The sequence below is a fragment of the Dipodomys merriami genome, unplaced genomic scaffold, assembly GCF_024711535.1.
Source record: "Dipodomys merriami isolate MVZ:Mamm:240054 unplaced genomic scaffold, mDipMer1.0.p SCAF_19, whole genome shotgun sequence".
Taxonomy (NCBI): domain Eukaryota; kingdom Metazoa; phylum Chordata; class Mammalia; order Rodentia; family Heteromyidae; genus Dipodomys; species Dipodomys merriami.
Genome location: NW_027203270.1, coordinates 29725479 through 29746677, shown reverse-complemented (window position 1 = coordinate 29746677; position 21199 = coordinate 29725479). Strand labels below are relative to the sequence as shown.

General features: G+C 49.7%; 1 protein-coding gene across 1 annotated transcript; it reads right to left on the bottom strand.

Moving 5' to 3' along the window:
* Window positions 1-1605: 1605 nt before the first annotated feature.
* Tbx21 (T-box transcription factor 21) lies at window positions 1606-20102 on the bottom strand. The gene is made up of 6 exons (XM_070028212.1): window positions 19493-20102; window positions 5272-5426; window positions 4911-5032; window positions 3625-3783; window positions 3463-3524; window positions 1606-2905 (listed from the first exon to the last, which is right to left on the bottom strand). The coding sequence occupies exons 1-6, from the start codon at window positions 19984-19986 to the stop codon at window positions 2287-2289; spliced, it is 1611 nt and encodes a 536-aa protein (XP_069884313.1). The 5' UTR covers window positions 19987-20102; the 3' UTR covers window positions 1606-2286.
* Between the last annotated feature and the right edge of the window lie 1097 nt (window positions 20103-21199).

Here is a 21199-nt window from a genome sequence, read left to right as displayed (position 1 = left end):
TGCTTTTTGCTCAAGGCTATTACTCTGCCATTTTGAGTCACAGTTCCACTTCCAGTTTTCTGGTGGTTAATTGGAGGTAAGAGTCTCACAGACTTTCCTGCTGGAGCTGGCTTGAAACTGTTATCTTCAGATCTCAGCCTCCTGAGTAGCTAGAATTTCAGGCGTGAGCCACTAGCACCTAGTTTTGATTTATTTATTTTTGTTGCCAGTCCTGAGGCTTGAACTCAGGGCCTGAGCATTGTCCCTTAGCTTCTTTTTGCTCAAACCTAGCATGCTACCACTGGAGCCACAGTGCCACTTCTGGCTTTTGTCTAGCATGCATTAAGCCCTCGGTTTGATTCCTCAATACCACATACACAGAAAAAGACAGAAGTAGCACTGTGGCTCCAGTAGTAACATGCTAGCTTTGAGCAAAGAAAAGCTCAGGGACAGTGCCCAGGCCCTGAATTCAAGCCCCAGGACCGGCCAAAAAATACATAAAAGAAAAAAAATAAATGGAACTATTATTTTACAAATACATTCCAGTGTATATCATTAATTGTTTTGTAGCTCTGTTTCTAGCTGTCTCTACAAACAATTAATGATGAAAACTTACACACTGAGCCCCGTTTGATAAGCACTATTCTTAACCCTTTACATGTATTTGGTTAAATCATATGAAGTTGCTAACCTGGCTATTCTTTCAGCAGTACTGGGGTTTGATATCAGGACTGCTCATTTGCCACACTTCCAGTACCTTTTTTTTTTCTCTCAAGGCTCTTCTGGCTTTGTGGGGGGGGGGGTATTGGAGATGAGTCTCAGACTTTCCTGCCCAGGCTGGCTTTGAATCACAGTCCTCAGATTCCAGATTTCAGCCTCCTGAGTTGCTAGGATTCTAAGCATGAGCCACTGGTGCCCAGCTCCAGTCCCTTTTTGCTTTGGTTATTTTTCAAGTAGAATCTCAAGATTTTTCCCAGGGCGGCCTTGAGACTGATCCTCTGACCTATTCCTGGGATTAGAGGCACGTATCACCGCACTTGGCAATATTTGGCTGTTGTTGACCTACACAAATAGCCAGGCCATATGTTTCCATTTATATTTGCTCCTTTCTTCCTTGAACAGCCCTAGAGATGAAAATGGAGAACGGTAGAGATGCAAAGAGAAATCAAGTGCCATTGTTCTCCACACTCCATCTAGTCCAATCCCCTGAAATTATCCTCACACACTACCTCCCAGGCTGGGTGCATTAAAAATCTGAGATGTCTCTTTGTCCTAAGATGCCTTAGGACAAAGATCATCAGACATCAGATTGACGGTCCATGCAGCATGGACCGTCAATCTGAATGCTGAGGGTAGGACACACCCCGGCCTGGCTCTAGCTCTGTTGAACACTTCTAGTTCCTTGCAGGTGCCCCTGAAGGGAGAGCTGACTGAATGGCTTTGGCTGAACTGGCCCAGGTGAGTCACCACCCCAACACACACACACACACACACACACACACACACACACACACACACACACACTGGCCATCCCCAGGTGAGTCACCCCCCCAACACACACACACACACACACACATACACACACACACACACACACACACACTAGCATGGAAGCAGGACACACTCAACAGTTCCATGTTTATTTTCAGAAAGTGATGAAGACAAAAGAAATACATCCAGACACCACTCTCTGTACAATAAATATCCTCTGTCCAAAAGAATTTAAAAAAAAAAGAAAAAAGAAAAAAGCGTGCATGCGCACAGACACCACAAATAAGACCTCGTGTGGCCACCCCGCCCCCTCCCTACCCCTTCCCCGTGTGCCCCACTCCTGTCTCCCAGCAGGTGGGCCCAGGCCAGCTCCCCATAGTCACCTGCATCCTCTTCCTTGACTCTGGCTGGCTGACTGTTCTCAAATCCATGTCTTTCTCTTCGGGTCAGGGGTTAACACACACATGGATGAAACGGGCCGGTTACTGCCAAGGTGAAGGGTTGGTCTCCAGTCCCAGCACCTCACCTGACTAGAAGTCACAAAGCTCTTTTATGTCCAGAACCTTCTCTCCTCCATTTTCTCTTCTCCACAGGGCCATCCACCAGAAGCAGCACCAGGTACATGACTGTAGTTTGGGTGGAAAAGGGGCAGGGGACACTCCTGTCACGTTTCATTGTGGGTCAGGAAGTAGGGAGTGAACCCAGAATTCCTTGGGTCCCCTCTCCCCAAGGGGAGCCGGGGTTTCTCCAGCCTGTTTCCTAAGTGAGTCAACCTCCTCCAACCTAAGAACATTGTCTTCTCAGCACAGCATCTGCTCAGTTGGGAAAATAGTTATAAAATTGGCCTTCGGCTTCCTTCTCCAAAGGCGAAGGAGCCCCGGCAGGGGACGAGCTGTCACCGCTGGAAGGGTAGGGTGACACTCGCCTCCTCTTAGAGTCTCCTTCGCCCAGTCCTGAGTCACCAGGCTCTGGCCGGAGAGGGGTGATCTCAGTCCACAATGAAGGGGAGCCCTGCTCCTCGGGCCCCTGCCCCTCGGAGGCTCCCGGGCCAGGTTCCATGGGCAGAGTCTGCATGGGGTGGAACCAGCCAGGTGGACCCATTTTGGGAGGGTACCGAGGGGGCATAGGCCAGCCAGCCCCAGGGGCTAGGACCTCCTGGCCCCGATAGTAGGGCATGGTGGGCCCAGGAGCAGAGGGCAGGAATGCAGGTTTCATGCTGACGGCCCGGAATTCCGCCTCGTAGCTGTGGTCTCGGGGGGTCCCCAGCCAATAAGGTTGAGGGACCACATCCTTGGCCTGGCTGGGGAGGTCTGGGTAGAAGCGGCTGGGGACAGGATACTGGTTGGACAGGAGAGGTGAGTAGGGGTCTCCTCCCAGCAGTTGACAGTTGGCTCCAGGCGGGGAGGGGACACTGGTATCCACAGAGGCGTACATTCTAAAAATAAAACCAGACGCAAGAAAAACAGGGGTCACAAGCTAAACCAGCTCCCATGGAGTCCTTCCCTTTCTTTTTCTTTCTTCTTTCTTTCTTTCTTTCTTTCTTTCTTTCTTTCTCTTTCTTTCTCTTTCTCTCTTTCTCCTTCCTTCCTTTCTTTCTTTCTTTCTTTCTTTCTTTCTCTTTCTTTCTTTCTTTCTTTCTTTCTTTCTTTCTTTCTTTCTTTCTTTCTTTCTTTCTTTCTTTCTTTCTTTCTTTCTTTCTTGTCATGGGGCTCAAACTCTGGGCCTGGGCACTGTCCCTCAGCTCTTCAGCTCAAGGCTAGCGCTCTACCACTTGAGCCATAGCCCCACTTCCGGTTTTCTGGTGGTTCATTGGAAATAAGAGTCTTACACACTTTCCTGCCCAGGTTGGCTTTGAATCATGCGATCCTCAGATCTCAGCCTCCAGAGTAGCTAGGATTACAGCACTGAGCCACCAATACCTGGTCTTCTTCTTCTTTTTTTTTTTGGTTCCAATAAAGGGACCAATGGGGAGGGGAACCCCATGATACTCACGACTCAAAGTTCTCCCGGAATCCTTTGGCAAAGGGGTTATTATCAATTTTCAGCTGTGTGATCTAGACAAAAGGAAACAGAGTCACCTGAGCCATAGATCTGGGGAATCTGGAAGTTTCTGAATCTGGGGAGGTTTCTCCCCAGGAACATTGCGGCTCTCACCTCGGCATTCTGGTAAGCGGTGACAGCAATGAACTGGGTTTCTTGGAAAGTAAAGATGTGTGTGTTAGAAGAATTGCAGGGGGCTTCTGGCTCTCCATCATTCACCTCCACGATATGCAGCCGGGGCTGGTACTTATGAAGAGACTGCAGCACAATCATCTGAAGAGACAGCAGAATGCCTCAGGCGGGTTGGCAGGGGTAAGGATCTGCCCTCCCCGTAGTGGCCCAACACATGCTCCATGCATGGTTCTCTGCCCCATCAACCACTGGCCCTGTGGGGAAGCTAGAAGGGACCCTGAAGTCATCATGTCTCTTCCCCAGTCATGTACCTTCTCCCAGGCCTTCCAACTCCAGTCCCCAACCTTTTGGGGGGCCCAATTCTAGCCTCTTGCTTCCTTTCCTGCTCTACAGAGCCAAAGTATTAACATAATACTTTTGAGCTGGGCACCAGTGGCTCACACCTTATCCTAGCTAGTCAGGAGGCTGAGATCTGAGACTCTTATCTCCAATAAACCAACAGAAAACCAGAAGTGGCACTGTGGATCAAATGGTAGAGCACTAGCCTTGAGCTGAAGAGCTGAAGGATGCCCAGCACCCAAGCCCAGAGTTCAAGCCCTATGACCTGCATACACACACACACCATACACACACACACACACACACACACACACACACACACACACACACACACACAAGTGCTTTTTAGGGATAAGTGTGCTACTTTTTTTTTTTTTTTGTCGGTTGTGTGGCTTGAACTCAGGACCTGGGCATTGCCCCTTGAGCTTTTTCACTTAAGGATAGTGATCTATCATTTTGAGCCACAGGGCCACTTGTGGTTTTCTGGTGGTTAATTGGAGTAAGAGTCTCACAGATTTTCCTGTCTGGGCTGGCTTTGAACTGTGATCCTCAAAATCTCAGCCTCTTGAGTAGTTAGGATTACAGGCATGAGCCACAGATACCAGGCAATGATAAGTGTGCTTTTAACAGGATTTCCCAACCTGAAGAAATTCTACATCCAGTCCCTGAAACACCCAGTGTCGTGGCTCCTCGTGGTGATAAATCATGGCTGTTTGGGATTCAGTGAAGAAGCTCCCAAGGCAAGCTTGGCCTTGCTTGGTTGAAGGTGACCCTTACCGGCTTCTCCCATCCCAACTTCTTTTCAAGGTGGAGGGGGAAAGAGCCAGAGTTCAGAGAGGAAGAAAAGGCAGCAGAAGCCAGCCCCAGGGGCCACAGGAAGACCTGTGGCTTCTGGGATCTCAGCCTCAGGGTGGGCCAGGTGGTTCTACCTGAGTCACATTGTTCGAGGCTCCCTTGTTGTTTGTGAGCTTAAGTTTCCCAAAGGAAACTTCCTGGCGCATCCAGTGGGCTCCGGTGTTGGGGGAATCCGGGTGGACGTACAGGCGGTTCCCTGTGGATAGTTGACCTCTTTGGTAAACAGCCCCCCCACACACACACACAACAAAACAGACCCCTGAGGTGGGAGCTGTGACAATGAGGCAGGGTGGGTGGTAGACAAGCGAAGTGAAAGGGAAGGTGGGGGAGTGAGAGGGAAGTAGAATTGAATCCCGTGTGTCCGGAGTTAGGGGTTCCACCAGGGGGCGTGCCACCTGGAAAATCTTCTCCATCATCCTCAAGGTGGGCACATACCTGGCATGCTGCCTTCGGCCTTTCCGCACTGCACCCACTTTCCACTCTGATATCGCCAGTGATGCTGATCCACCAGGACCACGTCCACAAACATCCTGTAATGGCTGGTAGGCTCCAGTCCAGCCACAGTAAATGAGAGGAACGGGAACATTCGCCTGTGGGAAAAAGAGAGAGACCCCAGGACCCATCAGCCCCCCGCGCCATGGCCACTCACACCAGCAACATGCTGTGTGCTGGAGCCACTTCCACCTGCTCCAAGAGCCATCTGGCGAATGTTCAAGAAGTCTGCCGGCCAGTTGGTAAGCACAGTCATCATTTTTAAAAAATGGCATAAACTTACAATTAAGTACATCCTATTAAAAGCCAAGATAATCCATACTCAGAAATAATTTCCTGTTTTTTTCCCCCAGTATGTTCTGCTCTTGTCTCTGCTATGAAGATTATTTATGGCTATTGTATCTGTGTAGTGAGCCTATAGGGAATGGTTTGTGGTGCATTTCCCTGCAATTCTATGTTCATCTTGCTATCACTCAACACTAATTGCCCAGTATCTATGTTCAACATCATTCTGACAGCTTGAAATTATCATGGTAGAAGTAGTTACACCACAGGAATCAGCCAATACTATCAGCTGGTCTTTCATTGTGTATATGTGTCAGTGCCTAGGGGTAGAATTTGAGGCCACACACATGCTATGTAAATACTATATCACTGAGCTATATTCCCAACCCATAGGCTTTTTGTTGTGGTAGTGGTTGATCATAAGGTTTGAACTCAGGGCCCTTGAGTGCTGTCCCAGAGCTCAAGACTCTAGTGCTCTACCACTTTGAACCACAGCTCCACTTCTGGTTTTCTGGTGGTTAATTGGAGATAAGAGTCTCACAGACTTTCCTGCCCAGACTGCTTTGAGTTGCAATTTTCAGATCTCAGCTTTCTAAGTAGCTAAGATTATAGTTGTAAGCCACCAGTGCCCAGCCCATAGGCTTTTTTAAATGCTTTCCTTTCACAGGGTCAGATGCTAGATACTTAACAGCACTGCCTCAAACTTTAGTGTGTTCCTCAGGAGGAGCAAACACAAGCCAGCTTTCCACAGGCAGTTCCTAAAAGAGCCTCATGCCTCAGACCCCATCCTTCTCTCTACAGTGACTCTCTCCCACACTCTGAAAAACACTCACCTACCCTACAGCTCCCACCTGTAGGCCCTCCCTACCCCCTATTCCTGAACTTGATGAAGTAGGATCTGTCCCAGGCCTGGGTTATGGGGGATCACCCAATGTCCTAGGTGGACAGGATCCTTCTCATCTTTCCAAAAGAAGGCTATATCAAACAGAATCCTCATGCTCAAAGTCTTGGCTCTTGGGGAAAATAGAAGTGAAGGAGTTGGGTGCTGTCGTATTCTCTTTTGTGCCATAGTAAGGTTCAGAAAGGGAAGTTCTCTCCTACATTGCCCATCTCCACCACTTCCACAATCACTACCCCTGTTATCACCATCATTACAACCACTGCCTCCACTATCACAACCACCATCACTCTCACCACTATCTCCGCCTACCTATCGCTACAGCTATGGCCTTCATATCACAACCACCAGCAGCAGCATCGACACAATCTCCACCTCCATGATTACTGTCACTGCCACGACCCCTCCACCAACGCAACCATCTTCTAACCACCACCTCCACCATCTCCACCAGCACGATAACCACCACCTCTTCCCTCTTGGGCATCATTATAACCATCCTTCCACCATTTCCATCACTACAACCACCACCTCCACTATCATCACTACTATTTTTTTTGGGGGGGGTCAGTTGTTGGGCTTGAACTCAGCAGCCTAGCTGCTGTCCCTGAATTTTTCTACTCTAGGCTAGCACTCTACCACTTTGAACCATAGTACCACTTCTGGCTTTTTGGTAGTTAATTGGAGATAAGAATTTCATGGAGCCGGGCGCCAGTGGCTCACGCCTCTCAGGAGACTGAGATCTGAGGATCACGGTTCAAAGCCAGCCTGGGGAGGAAAGTCTGTGAGACTCTGATGTCCAATAAACCACTACAAAACTGGAAGTGATGCTGTGGCTTAAGCGGTAGAGTGCTCACCTTGAGCTGAAGAGTGTAGGGACAGTGCCCAAGCCCAGAGTTCAAGCCCCATGATCGACAAAAAAAAAAAAAAGGAGTTTCATGGAGGGACTGGGAACGTGGCTTAGTGGTAGAGTGCTTGCCTTGCATGCATGAAGCCCTGGGTTCACTTCCTCAGTACCACATACACAGAAAAAAGCCAGAAGTGGTGCTGTGTCTCAAGTGGTAGAGTGCTAGCCTTGAACAAAAGAAGCTTAAGAACAGTGCCCAGGTCCAGAGTTCAAGCCCTAAGGCCAGTCAAAAAAAAAAAAAAATTCATGGACTTTCCTGCCCAGCTGGCTTTGAACTGCAGTTCTCAGATCTCAGCCTCCTGAGTGAGTAGAGTTACAGAAACACCACCACTGCCTACCTCATCACTACTATTGCTCCACCATCACAGCTGCCTTCCCTCTAACCACTTCCACCATCACTACAACCACGGCCTTCACATCACCAAAACTACCATTACGTCTTCACCATCACAACCATCCTCCCTCTAATCGCCACCTCCACCATCGTTACCACATCACCACCTCCACGATCATTACAAACACCACCTCCATCACAGCCACTACTACAACTACCACTTCTACCATCACTACAACCACCACCTCCACTATCACCGTCACTACCACTGTCCCTCTACCATCTCAACCCTCCTCCTCTAACCACCTCTTCCATCACTACAACCACTGCCTTCAAACATCACAACTACCTCTACCAACATCACTAGGGCTACCGCCTCCTCACTAACAGGGCCATCACCAGCTCCAGTGCTTGAGCATCTCTCCTAAAAGCTGGGCAGGGAAAAGAGGGTTGCCAAAACAGCTGAGACGAACTCTCATCAGAAATGCCTCTCAAGGGGCTGGGAAGGTGGCTCAGTGGTAGAGCGCTTGCCTTGCATGCCTGAGGCCCTGGGTTCGATTCCCCAGCACCACATAAACAAAAAGAAAAAAAAAGCCGGAAGTGGCGCTGTGGCTCAAGTGGTAGAGCGCTAGCCTTGAGCTGAAGAGCTGAGGGACAGCGCCCAGGCCCAGAGTTCAGGCCCCACGACCGGACCCAAAAAAAAAAGAAAAGAAAAGAAATGCCTCTCAAGCTGGGTATGGTGGCTCACACCTGTAATCCTAGCTACTCAGGAGGCTGAGATCTAAAGATCACTGTTCTAAGCCAGCCCAAGCAGGAAAGTCCATGAGACTCTTCTCTCCACTAAACTATAAAAAAAAGCTGGAAGTGGAGCTGTGGTTCAAGTGGTAGAGCGCTAGCCTTGAGCACAAAAATTCAGGGACAGTGTCCAAGGACAGAGTTCAAGCCCAGGACTGGCACACACACACAAAACAAAGAAAAATGTTCTCATCCCTAAGTTGAGTGCTGCTGATGCATGCCTCCAATCCTACTACTCAAGAGGCTGAGATCTGGAGGACTGAGGCTTGAAGGCAGCACTGGCAGAAAAGTTTGATAGACTCCATTTCCAAAAGTAATGAACAAAAAGCAGAGCTGGAGGTGTGGCTCAAGTGGTAAAGTGCCAGCCTAGCAAGCTTGAGACCCTGAGTCCAACCTCCCCCAACAAAAACCATGCATTCATCTCACACACCCCTGTTCCCATGAGAGCCCTGGAGAATACAAAGGCACCCATCCCTGAGTCAGGAAGCAAAGGGCATGGAGAGTTTCAGGGGCCAAGGCAAACTTTTGGGTGGGTCCTGAGCAGCACCCCCTGACACCCTGGAAAACTTTCCCAGGAGGGCGCTATTACATTCCTAGCTCCTCAGACACCTGGGCTGAGAAAAAGAGATTTATCAGACTCTTGATCTTGGATGACTTAATTTCCAAACAAAACTTGCTTGCTTCCTCACCTGTAAATATCAGTAAATAACTCCAGTCTACCTTGCCTCTGCACGCTATTTAGGAGCCCAAACCATGTAAAACGTAGCTCATCTCTTTCCAGGCCCACTTCCATCCAAGAAGGTCTTATCTTCCAGGCCCAGAACTATATTCAAGCTCTCTGGTCTTTCTGGAGGACCGTAAGGAGAGGACTCAGCTCTGGTTCCTGGCTCTGGGTCACAGGGGCTTGATGGGCCTGCTGACTAAAGGAATCAAAGGTTAAGGATTAGGTATTGAGCTTTCAAAAGTGGTAGGAGTTTTCCGATCCATTTTTCTCACCAACTCAATTAAGAACAGTGTAAGGTCATCCAAATATTTCCTATATTGTGACTGGTTCCTAACCAAACTTGTAGGAATAAAAAATTAGAAAGGGGCTGAGAAGATGGCTCAGTGGTAGAGTACTTGCCTTGCATGCATGAGGCCCTGGGTTTGATTCCTCAGCACCACATAAGCAGAAAAAAGCCGGAAGTGCCGCTGTGGCTCAAGTAAACCACCAGCCTTGAGCTGAAGAGCTGAGGGACAGTGCCCAGGCCCAGAGTTCAGGCCCCATAACCGACAAAAATAAATAAATAAAATAGAAACATTTTTGTGTGTTTTTCAGTGCCAGTTCTGGAGCTTGATCTCAGGGCCTGGGTGCTGTCCTTTAGCTTTTTGGCTCAGGGATGATGCCCTACCACTTGAGCCCTAGCTCCCTCAGCTTTTTGGTAGTTAGACATGAGTCTCATTTACTTTCCTATCTAGGCTGGCTTCGAATTGTGAGCTTCAGATCTCAGCTTCCTATATAGCTAGGATTACAGGCATGAGCCACTGACACCCAGTTTCACTTGTTTGTTTTTTTTTGTGCTGTGTATAAAATCCAACCGGGCCTTGTACATGCTAAGCAAACACTCTATATTGAGCCATACATCCCTAGTTCCAGAATATACTTCTTTTTTTTTTTTTTTTTGGTTGGTTGTGGGGCTTGAACTCTGGGCTTGGGCACTGTCCCTGCGCTCTTCAGCTCAAGGCGAGTGCTCTACCACTTGAACCACAGCTCCACTTCCGGTTTTCTAGTGGTTTATTGGAGATAAGAGTCTTATGGACTTTCCTGCCCAGGCTGGCTTTGAACCTAGATTCTCAGATCTCAGCCTCCTGAGTAGCTAGGATTATAGGCGTGAGCCACCGGCGCCCAACTCCAGAATATATTTCTTTGAGCCTCTATTTACATACCACCAACTCATCGAACCATACCTTGATATATAAAATGTTATTGACAGTTTTATACTTGAAAATACTAAAGATGGGAGAGAGATTTGGCGACAACTCCCTGGTGAGAGAATAAAGTGGGATTTTCAATCTGTAGAGCCTATGCTGTGGTCTCCATCCGTTGGTCTTGCTTTTAGTTTTTCTTTTTCTTTTTCTGTGTGTGTGTGTGTGCGTGTGTGTGTGTGTGTGTGTGTGTGTGTGTGTGTGTGTGTGTGTGTGTGTGTGTGTGTGTTAGTACTGGGGCTGAGACTGAGGATTTCCTGCTCATGCTTAGTTTTTCTGCTTACGGCTGGCACTCTGCACTTCAGCCATATTTCTGTTTCTGGCGTTCTGTTGGCAAATTGAAGATAAGACTCTCTCCAATTTGTCTGCCTGGGCTGGCTTTACAAATCAATCCTCAGATCTCAGTCTTGTGAGTGGCTAGGATTGCCACCATGAGCCAACTGGGACCCAGCTTCCATCTTGCTTTTATTACAAGGAATGGGAAATGAAGGAGCAGGGAGAAGAAGGGCAAAAAGAAGAGAAAGAGCTCTTGGTTTCACTCTGAAACGTACGAAGAGTCACCAGCTTGAAACTCAAAATAGCCCCCAATTTATATGACACTTTGCTGGGAAGGGAATGGAGATAGGTCAGGGCCACATTTGAACCCGCCCCCAAAGCCTCAGCGTCCAAGAGCTCTGCTGCTCCCCAGGGCCAACCCACCACAAGGGGATTCTCAGAGCCATGGAACCGCCCTACCAGATCCTAAACACCTGGCACATACTTCAATTTGCAAAATCAAAAGAACAAGGAGAACCAGGTGTGGTGGTTAATGCCTGAAGGGCTAGCACATTGAGAGGCTGGAGCAAGAGGTGGAGAGTTTGAGGCCAACCTGTGTTACACAGTGAGATTCTGTCTCAAAAAATAAGATAGCCCGTGCCTGTGGCTCACGCCTGTAATTCTAACTACTCAGGAGGGCTGAGATGTGAGGATCAGTTCAAAACGAGCCTGGAAAGTGCAAGAGACTTAATGTCCAATTAACCAACAGAAAGTGGGAAATGGAACTGCAGCTCCAGTGGTAGAGCCACCAGCCTTGATCAAAAATGCTAAGGGACAGCACCCAGGCCCTGAGTTCAAGCTCTAATACCGTCACATACACATACACACACACACACACACACACACACACACACACTAAATTGGACTGGGAATGTGGCTTAGTGGTAGAGTATTAGGATGCATAAAGCCAAGTGTTTGATTCCTTGGTACCATATAAATAGAAAAAGCCAGAAGTAGCATTGTGGCTCAAGTGGTAGAGTGCTAGCTTGGAGCAAAAGAAGCTCAGGGACAGTGCTCAGGCCCTGAGTTCAAGTCCCAGGACTGGAAAAAAAAATTAAATTAACAAACCAAAGCAAACCAAACCAGGCACTGGTACCTCAATGCCCATAATCCTAGCTCCAGGAGACTAAGAACAGGATTTTGGTTCTAGGCTAGTCCGAGTAGACGCTTTCTCAGTCCATATCTGAATACAGTGGTGCATGCTTGTCATCTAAGGCTCTCTAAAGTTGGGAAAAGCTGATGCAATGGTATGCGCCTGTGCTCCCAGCAATGGCACAAAGCTTAAAGTAGGTGGGTCACAATTCAGGTTTGTCCACGTTGGAAATGGAAAACTGGGCTAAAAATGCAATAGTACCACACCAACCTAACAAGCATGAGGCCTTGAGTTAAAACCCCAGCATTGCCAAAAACTTAATAAAAAACTAAAATGGGTAGGTTTTGTTTTGGTTTTGTTTTGTCGATCATAGGTCTAAGGCACTATTCCTTAGCTTTTCCAATAAAGATTGTTACAACTTGACCACTTGAGCCACAGCTCCACTACTGGCTTTTTGGTGGTTAATTGGAGATAATATTCTCATAGACTTTCCTACCTTGGCTGGTCTTGAACCATAATCCTCAGATCTCGACCTCCTGAGTAGCTAGGATTCTAAGCAAAAGCCACCAGTGCCCAGCTTGGGACCACCTTTTAAGAGTATAGCTGGCACCAGTGGCTCACGTCTGTAATCCTAGCTACTCAGGAGGCTGAGATCTGAGGATCATGGTTCAAAGCCAGCCTGGGCAGGAAAGTCCGTGAGACTCTTATCTCCAATAAACCACTAGAAAACCAGAAGTGGCACTGTGGCTCAAGCAGTAGAGCACTCACCTTGAGCTGAAGAGCACAGGGACAGCGCCCAAGCCCAGAGTTCAAGCCCCACGACCAACCAAAAAAAAAGTATATGTGAGGGGCTGGGAAGGTGGCTCAGTGGTTGTGTGCTTGCCTAGCAAGCATGAAGCCAGGGGTTCGATTCCTCACTACCATATAAACAGAAAAAGCTGGAAGTGACACTGGCTCAAGTGGTAGAGTACGAGCTTTGAGCAAAAGAAGTTCAGGGACATTGCCCAGGCCCTGAGTTCAAGCCCCAGAACCGGCAGTATGTCTGAAGCTGGGTGTTGATGGCTCATGCCTATAATCCTAGCTACTCAGGAGGCTACTCAGGTAGGAAAGTCTGTGAGACTTTTACTTCCACTAAAGTAACTACCAAAAAAGCTGCAAGTGGATCAACCCCAGACTTATAACATAGACAGCCATTTGCCATTAGCCACACAAAAAAGACAAGCTGTCTTTCTGCCTCAAAAAAAAAATGAAGACCTTGGGCTGGGAAGGTGGTTCAGTGGTAGAGCGCTTGCCTTGCATGCCGGAGGCCCTGGGTTCGATTCCTCAGCACCACATAAACAAAAAAACAAAAACAAAAACAAAAAACGAAAAAAAAGCCGGAAGTGGCGCTGTGGCTCAAGTGGTAGAGCGCTAGCCTTGAGCTGAAGAGCTGAGGGACAGCGCCCAGGCCCAGAGTTCAGGCCCCACGACCAGACCCCCCCCCCAAAAAAAAATGAAGACCATTAGCCCTCGTAGAAAACATATTTTTACACATCTAAACAAGTTCTCAGAGTTGAACATGTGAAGGAGAAATAATAATGGCAGGGAACCCATGAAGACCCTATGGAACTGAAGTTTTTACCATCCTCTAACTTCACATCGACAAACACTATGCAATGGAGCTATTTAACAACAGAGCTTCCCCCCAAGTTATCTTAATTATAATAATCAACTAATCGCACCCAGAAAAGTGGGGATTACCAGCAATTAATACACACCCACACACCCGCAGAGGCCCGGCCTCTCCTCCACCATCCCGTTAGATATTTGTTGGCACACTGACAACACACTCCATATAGAAACTCTAGCACGCCTATGTGTGGCACTACCAGACTATCCAGAGTCACCACAAACACAAAAGCACAAAGTTTTCTCTTCTCAGTTCTCTTCTCCGAACCTCACTCCAGCTGCCTTGGTCAATTTTCATATCTGGAATCAGCCTCTCTGCTCCCCACCCATTTCCACTCAATAGCTGACTGGTTATATTGAAGGCTGGGTCCGGGGTGGGCAGGAGAGGAAGGATCCAGGACAGAATGACTCAGCCAGGACGAAAGGCTGTAGGGCTGTGGGTGAGCCTGGGGTGGAAGAAATTTTCAAAAGGAAGAAAGCAGTGGGTGATGTGGTGATGACTGGCAGGTCATTAGAACCCACAGAGGGACAGGCCAGCCCACCAAAGCAGGAGGACCGAAAAGAAGCTGTTCTCTGAGCCACTGGGCTATGGAACTTCCCAGGTCCAGAAGAAGCCCAAGCTAAGATGATATAGAGGCTGATGGAATTAAATTGAGGGTGATGTGTCCTCTGTCTTCCTTCCCCAGCACCTGACTGCTAAGGTCACATCCAAGGGGAGTCATCAAAGGAAATGATAAAGAACCACGGCCTCCATCCCACAGAGACCTATGTCACCCCAACATGTCTCCTTAACATAGATGCTGCTGGGTACCAGTGGCTCATACATGTACTCTTAGTTACTTGGCAGGATGAGATCTAAGGGTTGTGGTTCAAAGCCAGCCAGGGCAAAAAATGTCCCCGAGAGACTCATCTCCAATTAACCACTCAAGAAACCAGAAGTGGACTGGGAATGGAGCTTAGTGGTAGAGTGCTTGCCTAGCATGCATGAAACCCTGGGTTCGATTCCTCAGTACCACGTCAACAGAAAAAGTTGGAAGTGATGCTGTGGCTTAAGTTGTAGAACACTAGCCTTGAGCACAAAGAGGCTCAGGGATAGCGCCTAGGCCCTCAGTTTAAGCCCCATAACCAACAAACAAAAAACAAAAAGCATAGATACAAATGATTGTAAAATGCAGGGCTGGGAAGGTGACTCAGTGGTAGAGCGCTTGCCTTGCATACATGAGGCCCTGGGTTTGATTCCTCAGCACCACATAAGCAAAAAGAAAAAAGCCAAAAGTGGTGCTGTGGCTCAAGTGGTAGAACACTAGCCTTTTGCTGAAGAGCTGAGGGACAGGGCTCAGGCCCAGAGTTCAGACACCACGACCGGACCCAAAATAAAACAAAAACAAAAAAACCAAATGATTGTAAGATGCAGATTCAGGTACTTCATTTATGGAAAAAAAAATCAGGGGAAAAATATTGGTATTCATTAATTTCTTTTTTTGAGTATTATAAGTAGCTATCAAAGTAAATCCTTTATCAATACTCATTAATTTATTTTTAGATATATATATTATTTTAAGTATTCTTTTTATATTTTAATTTTTTTTTCGGTCGTGGGGCCTGAATTCTGGGCCTAGGAGCTGTCCCACAGCTCTTCAGCTCAAAGCTAGCGCTCTACCATTTGAGCTACAGCGCCACTTCCAGCTTTTTCTGCTTATGTGGTGTTTAGGAATCAAACCCAGGGCAAGCACTCTACCACTGAGCCACCTTCCCAGCCCTCATATTTTTTAAACTTACTAGCTAGCCCAAGCTGCTGCCTGGACTCACTATGTGCCCCAGGTTGGCTTGAACTCACAATCCTCTTGCCTAAGCCTCCTAGGCCTACCAGTAACGTGGCCACACTCCAGTTAGACCCCAGCATGAGAAGGCCTCCTGACAGTACCAATAGCAGAGAGTTCAGAGGCCCCGTTGGTCTCTGTGTGATGTGTGTGATGGAGCGCAAGCAACTAGTTATCTCTGGCCTCAGTGTTCTCCAATTAATCTAAATAGTGATGCCACCACGCTCAGCTTTCTTTTTAGGCTTGTTGTTAGTACTGTTTTATATATACATATATATATATATATTTTTTTTTTTTTTTTGGGGTCTGGTCGTGGGGCCTGAACTCTGGGCCTGGGCGCTGTCCCTCAGCTCTTCAGCTCAAGGCTAGCACTCTACCACTTGCGCCACAGTGCCACTTCCGGCTTTTTTCTTATGTGGTACTGAGGAATCGAACCCAGGGCCTTGAGCATGCAAGGCAAAGTGCTCTACCACTGGGCCACCTTCCCACCCCCCTGTTTTATATTTTAAGATCTGTTTTCAGAGGTGTATAATGACTTAAGTAAAACAACATCTGGGATTTACTTAATAATTGTTAGTATCTTCCTAATAGAGCAGACAAGAGAGATGTATGTATGTTCCTGCGTATATGTATGCCAGTCCTAAGGCTTAAACTCAGGGTCTGGATGCTACCCTGAGCTTTTGTGTTCTATTACTTGAGCTAGTGTTCTATTACTTGAGCCACAGCTCCAGTTCTGACTTTTTGATGGTTAAGTAAAGATAAGAGTCTCATAGACTTTCCTGCCAGAGCTGGCTTTGAACTTTGATTTTCAGATCTTAGCCTCTTGAGTAGCTAAGTTTACATGTGTGAGAGCCACTGGTGCCCAGAATATAGTGGAATTTTTAAAAATGTAAATTGTTATTATAAAGATGATGTACAGGGGCTGGGAAGGTGGCTCAGTGGTAGAGTGCTTGCCTTGTAATGCATGAGGCCCTGGGTTCAATTCCTCAGCACCACATAGGAAAAAAGCCAGAAGTGGCGCTGTGGCTCAAGTGGTAGAGCGCTAGCCTTGAACTGAAGAGCTGAGGGACAGCGCCCAGGCCCAGAGTTCAGGCCCCACAACCGGACCCCCCCCCAAAAAAAGATGATGTACAGACAGGTTATAGTTATATAAAGAGTACATTTCTTTCTTTTTTTTTTTTTTTTGGTCCGGTCGTGGGGCCTGAACTCTGGGCCTGGGTGTTGTCCCTCAGCTCTTCAGCTCAAGGCTAGAGCTCTACCACTTGAGCCACAGCACCACTTCCAGCTTTTTTCTTTTTGCTTATGTGGTGCTGAGGAATTGAACCCAGGGCCTCATGCATGCAAGGCAAGCGCTCTACCACCGAGCCACTTTCCCAGCCCAAGAGTACATTTCTTTTTGGACAATATCACCCCTTCCCTTGCTCTCTTCCAGTTTTTCTCTCCTGTCTTACCCACAAGTTGTATAGTTCATTTTCAACAGTGTCTAGTGAGCACTACCGCTCATTTGTTTACCCTTTGTCTCTCCATATCTGTGTCCCCCCACTTTGCCCTCCCAAAGACAGATAGATGAACAAACAAGACAAAAAGAAAAGAAAACAAAAGTAACAAAGAAAAAACTCTGGGCACCAGTGACTCACACCTGTAATCCTAGCAAGTCAGGAGACTGAGATCTGAAGATCACATTTCAAAGCCAGCCAGGACAGAAAAGTCCCCATGAGACTCTTAGTTCCAATTAAGCACTCCAACACTGGAAGTGGATTTTTTTAATAATATAAAAATGTGAAAATCCAGCTGGGCACTGGTGGCTCATGCCTGTAATTCTAGGTATGCAGGAGGTTGAGATCTAAGATTACTGGTTCAAACACAGCACAGACAGAAAAGCCCATGAGACTATTATCTACACTTCATCCGTCAGAAGCTGGAAATAGAGGTATAGCTCAAGTGCTTAGAATACCAGCCTGGAGCAGAGAGCTCCCACCCCCTGAGTTCAAGCCCCAGGACTGGTACGCATGCACACGGGCACGTGCACGCACACACACACACATACACACACAGTAAGGATGTGCATCTAAAACAGAGACAGACTTGTCCAGTGAGAATTACACAGCAGGGGCTCAAAGAAGAGAGGGAGGACCTGAGAGAAGTGATTGAGCCACACATTAGCAAGTCACCCCCTGGAAGCACCTCCCTAAAACAGACCCCTGACAGACCAGCTCAGCTAGATCCCTGAACTTCACTCCATGTACTCCACTTGTGCAAACTACAGGGGCAGAGGCCTAGCAGTAATGTGACCACACTCTAGTTAGACCCGGGCAAGGGAAGGCCTCCTGACAATACCACAAGCAGAGAGTTCAGAGGCCCCATTGGTCTCTGTGTGATGGAATGCTAGCCACTAGTTATCTCTGACCTCAGTGTTCTCATCTGTAAAATGGGGGGGGGGGATGGCTTGGCCTACCAAAAACATAATGAAATAATGGAAGTGAAAGCACTGTTAGTGCACATGGAAGGAAGGCCCTGGGGCAGTGTGGGTGGCTGTTTTAACTGGGGAGACAGAGAGAAACCTAGACTGATTCCACCTGAGCGCTGAGGAATGCGTGTGCTGTGTAACCTCAGCAAAGTCTCTTGCTGTCTCTGGGTCAGTTTCCCTGCCTGGACAGGAACTTTTAAGCCCCTTCCAATTCAGACACATTGGGTCCATAAACCTGGCTTGTGGCTGAGGACACATCAATAGGAATTACCAGAGGACTTCAGAGATGAAGGCTAGGCCATAAAACAACTGCCATCTCCCTAGGGTTCATCCCAGCCAAGAGGAACAGATCAGCAACAATCACAGGCGGGGAGGTGGACAGGTCCCTTCAGTCTCAGATCACCTCATAGCAATTGTCTAGAGGATCAAGATGCCCCCTGTTCTCAGACCAACAGCCATCTGGCAACTCAGCCAGATCTTCCCTCTCTACCCAAATCCCACCCTGAGGACCTCTCCTCAACACCTCCTGAACCCAATCCTACCAATGACATGGTCCAGGGACCCTGGCTGGCCCTGGGCCCACCAAGTCCCCATGGGGAAGGGTAGGAGCACCCTCTCTTCAGTCAGACCCAGGAGGGCCCGCGCAGGGTGTTGCTCACTGAACAATACCACACAAGCTGCAAGTTTCTCTTTCTTTCCTTACGCAGCAGGCTCTGTGCGGAAGCAGGGCCCTCAGCCTCAAAATCTACCATTCATGAACCTGGCTGAGGGGAGGGGGGTGCATGAAGGCCTCCGCCACCAGCTTCCCCCCAGTTCGACTGGTGACTAAACAAGGGATGAAGCGGATTTTCAAGGACCAGTCTCCAAGGGTGCAGTGTGGGCCTGCGTAAGCTGCGTTCGCTGCTGCCCAGGCCCTGGAAGCCCTGGGCATTTATGCCTTAAAGGATACGTGTACACCCCCCCCCCACATCTCCCCCCAAGAAGCATCCCTGCCATCTCCCCTGCCGAACACACACATACACAACAGATGATTTCAAAGTAAGACCAGAAAGGAAACTTGGCGACTACTTCCATGTTACCAAATCCAGGCCTACACTCCACCCCCCCATACACCACCAAAGCTGCTCTGCTCAGAGCAGGATGGGAGGGGGTACAGGGGAAGCCCAGGATATAAGTCCCCCCCACGCCCTTACTGTTGTCCCCAACACTGCAATTTCCCATAGAGAGGGATTAAAAGGAGGCCCAGAAACATCAGGCACCAAACTCAAGCTCCCGCTGCCCACGGCGACTCCCATTTGGACCAAGAGCTGGGGCAGGGGCACATGCCAACTCGGGGTGAAGCCAGAGGCGCCTTTGCCCCTGCATCAAGGTGACTTCTCCTGGGGCCCCAGCGCACCCTCTCTGGTCCCTGGCCCTGGCTGCCGACGGAAAACCCTGGGCTTAAACAGCCGTCCAGTTTCCCTGGTCCTCACCCACTTCCTCCTAGAGCTTAAACTGCGAAGGACGGGGAGAGGTGAGCCATTTCTAGCCAGAAAACGAAGGAAAACCGGGCAGCCCGGCGGGTGCCGGCGGCCTGCGGGACCCCGGCCGGCTCCGCCCCGCGCGCGCCGCACTCACCGCCCCTGCTTGGTGATGATCATCTCCGTCTGGTGCTGGTTGAACTTGGACCACAACAGGTGGTTGTTGAGCGCCACTCGCAACTTCCCGGACACCTCCAGCCCCGCGGGCAGCGCGTAGTCCTCGCGTGGCCCCGAGTAGAGCCCGGCGCGCGGGTCCGGGATGGTGTAGCCGTCTCCGGGCTGGTGGTAGCCCTCGGCGCCCGCCGGCGGCGGGAAGGGCTCGCCCGCCCCGGGGAAGCCGGCCGCTTGGGGTCGGGGTGGGTAGGCGTAGGCTCCGAGGAAGCGGCCCGGCGGGGCGGGCACCAGGGCGCCCCCGGCGTACGGCGCCCCTAGACTGCCGCCTGCTCGACGATCGGCCGCGTCCTGCGCGCCGGGCTCCGGGTAGAAGTAGCGGTGCTGCGGATCCGCGCCGGGCGCCCGGCTCTCGTCACTCGTCGGCATCGGTTCGGTGCCCGTCAGCATGTCTCCGCTGCCCGGCTCCACGATGCCCATCCGGGGCTGGCTGGGCACCTTTCCCGCGGCCGTCGAGGACGAATTGCTCTCTGCTCCCCCCCACCGACTAGAGAGGGTCGTGGGGAGGGGGGGGTGGACGGGGGGCGAGGTGTGGTGCGGGGGGGGGGCGCCCGAACCTGGACTCGGGGCGCCCGGCTCCTGCAGGCGCGCGCGCGCGCGCGGCAGCTCCCCGGCTCTCGCTCTCCAGCGGGCCGCTGTCACTAGCGTCGCCGCCGCCTTCGCGGTGGCTTTATGAAGTTCCCCCTCCACCCGGCACCCCGGCCCCGCCCCGCCTCACCCCGCCCCCTCGCGGCTCACACTGGGTTAATTCTGGGCTGTTGGTGGAGACCCGCGAGGTGGGCTCCCTCACCCGTGGAGACCAGCGAATCGCTCCGCACACACCCCCCGCAGTTGGGTTTAAAGACTTCCAAGGCCCTCTCCTGCCCGGATACAGACTCCAGGTCTTGTTGGTGTCTGCTGCGTGCTGTGCTGATTGCCTTGGCGTGAGGGGTATGCCTTACTTTCTCCTGACCCCACAAAGGCGCACGTGGGCTAAGTTGTCCTCCAGTCCTGGAGCACACTGGAAGCTTGGTCTTTAAAGGGAATGGGAGGTAGCAGCAGAGGCAGCCCAACCCCCCCCCCCAAGGTGGCAAGGCCCCTGGGCTGAGCCCACAAAAACTCTCACGGGTGGGAAAGCAATCGGGCTGCCAAGTGCTGACCCCGCTCTGCCTCTGATTCAGGTTCCACCGGGCTTCATCACAGGCTGGGAGGGACTGGGCGAGACTGGGCCTTACGGGACCCAGCCCCCGTGTGCAACGCTTTCCAGTATGTTCTAGCTGCATGGAAAGCGGCTTCGGAGAGTCTCAGAGTTGGCTGACAGGAAGGAAGTCCAGCACAAGCTCTGCCTGCCCCGCACCTCAGCTGATGGGTAGAGAGGCTGTTCTTCCTTGAATGTCCTTTTCTGTTAACTAAGATATCCTTTTTCTCCCCCAATTGAAAATGGCCCCATTGGCAGTTTTATTGTGTGTCACAGAGAAAACATCCTTATAGAGAAAAAGCTAAGCAGTATGGAAAAATAAGAGCGAGGCTTTATAAATTACCCCCCCCAATTCTACCCCTCAAAAACAAATGAGACTAACATTTTGGTGAACAACCTTCCAGAAATCTCCTGGTCTCTTGTCTTTTTGAACACACACAGGCTTTTATATAAACA